The sequence below is a fragment of the Phaethon lepturus genome, unplaced genomic scaffold (assembly GCF_000687285.1).
Source record: "Phaethon lepturus isolate BGI_N335 unplaced genomic scaffold, ASM68728v1 scaffold15809, whole genome shotgun sequence".
NCBI lineage: Eukaryota > Metazoa > Chordata > Aves > Phaethontiformes > Phaethontidae > Phaethon > Phaethon lepturus.
Genome location: NW_010562901.1, coordinates 395 through 1691, shown reverse-complemented (window position 1 = coordinate 1691; position 1297 = coordinate 395). Strand labels below are relative to the sequence as shown.

General features: G+C 66.1%; 1 protein-coding gene across 1 annotated transcript in view; it reads right to left on the bottom strand.

Moving 5' to 3' along the window:
* GFAP (glial fibrillary acidic protein) overlaps nucleotides 1-1297 on the bottom strand; it is a 4541-nt gene that overhangs the window by 2851 nt on the left and 393 nt on the right. Inside the window, 3 exon segments of the mRNA XM_010294434.1 lie at nucleotides 47-142; nucleotides 144-245; nucleotides 515-636. Of these exon segments, the coding sequence (XP_010292736.1) occupies nucleotides 47-142; nucleotides 144-245; nucleotides 515-636 (320 nt within the window).

Genomic DNA, 1297 nt, shown 5'->3' with positions numbered 1-1297 from the left:
GGACACCCAGGCGCCCAAACTGTTGGGTGGCCGGCTCCCACCACACCTTGGACTTGTACCACTCCTCCGTCTCCTGGACATTGCTGGCGGCCATGGCCTCGTACTGGCTGCGGATGTCGCGCAGAGCGGCTGTCAGGTCCGGGGGTTACCTCCTCGTGGACCTTGCGGAGGAAGGCGATCTCGTCCTGCAGGGTCCCCACTCGCCGCTCCAGGTCCAGGCGAGCCAAGGCAGCGGCGTCCACGTCCTGACACGGTGGGGGGACAGGAGGGACCGTCCCCAGGGCTGGCCATGTGGCCGTGCTCCCTGCTGAGCTGCCAGGCCCTGCCCGCCCCTGCCCATCCCTGTCTCTTTCTGCCCATCCCCGCCCTGTCCTTGCCCACCTTTGCCGCATCCCTGCCCATCCCTGCCCATCCTGGCTCCATTCCTGAAGGGAAGCTGAGCTGGGGGCTGAGCCCAGCCCTGCTCCCCCACTGCTGCAGGATGGGGGGTGCAGGATCCGGCCCCTGCCCTCACCTGCCTGTAGGCAGCCAGGTTGCTCTCAGCCTCCATCCGCAGGGTCACCTCGTCCTGCAGCCTTTGCCCGAGCAGAGAGGCACCGTTACTCCTTCGGCATCGTTACCCATTCAGCGCCGTTACTCGTTAGGCGCCGTTACTCCTTATTCTCAGCCCCACGGACAGGCTCCCCCCGGGTTGACGCGGCCCCGTAGCACCGGCACCGGCACCCTGTGTCGGTGCGTGTGCCCACCCCGCACCCCCTGCCACCGACCACACTGCTCCCAGGGCCACCCTAGTCCCCACCAGTGCCTGGTGCCCAGGGCTACCTTGGTCCTGGTGGCCGCCCTGGTCTCTGTCACAGTGGCCAGCCTGATCCCTGGGGACACCCCAGTCCCCATGCTGGTCCCAGGGGTCACCCTGGTCCTTGCCACCACTCTGGTCCCCATCACCACCCTGGACCCCATCACCTCCCTGGTCCTCATCATTATCCTGGTCATGGTGGCCACCTTGAGGGCAACCCTGATCACCGTCCTGGTGGCCATCCTGGTCCCTACTGGCACTCTAGTCCTGGTGGCTACCCTGGTCCTGGTAGTCACCCTGACACCCATCCCAATGGCCACTCTCAATCCTGTCCTGGTGGCCACCTTGGTCCCTGGGGCCATCCTGCTACTGGTGGCCATCCTGGTCCCCATCACCCCTCTGGGCCTCATCATTATCCTGGTCACTGTGGCCACCTTGGTCCCCAGGACTACTCCAAGCAGGGCAGCGCCTTACTTCTGCTGGAGGCTGCCAAGGTCCTCG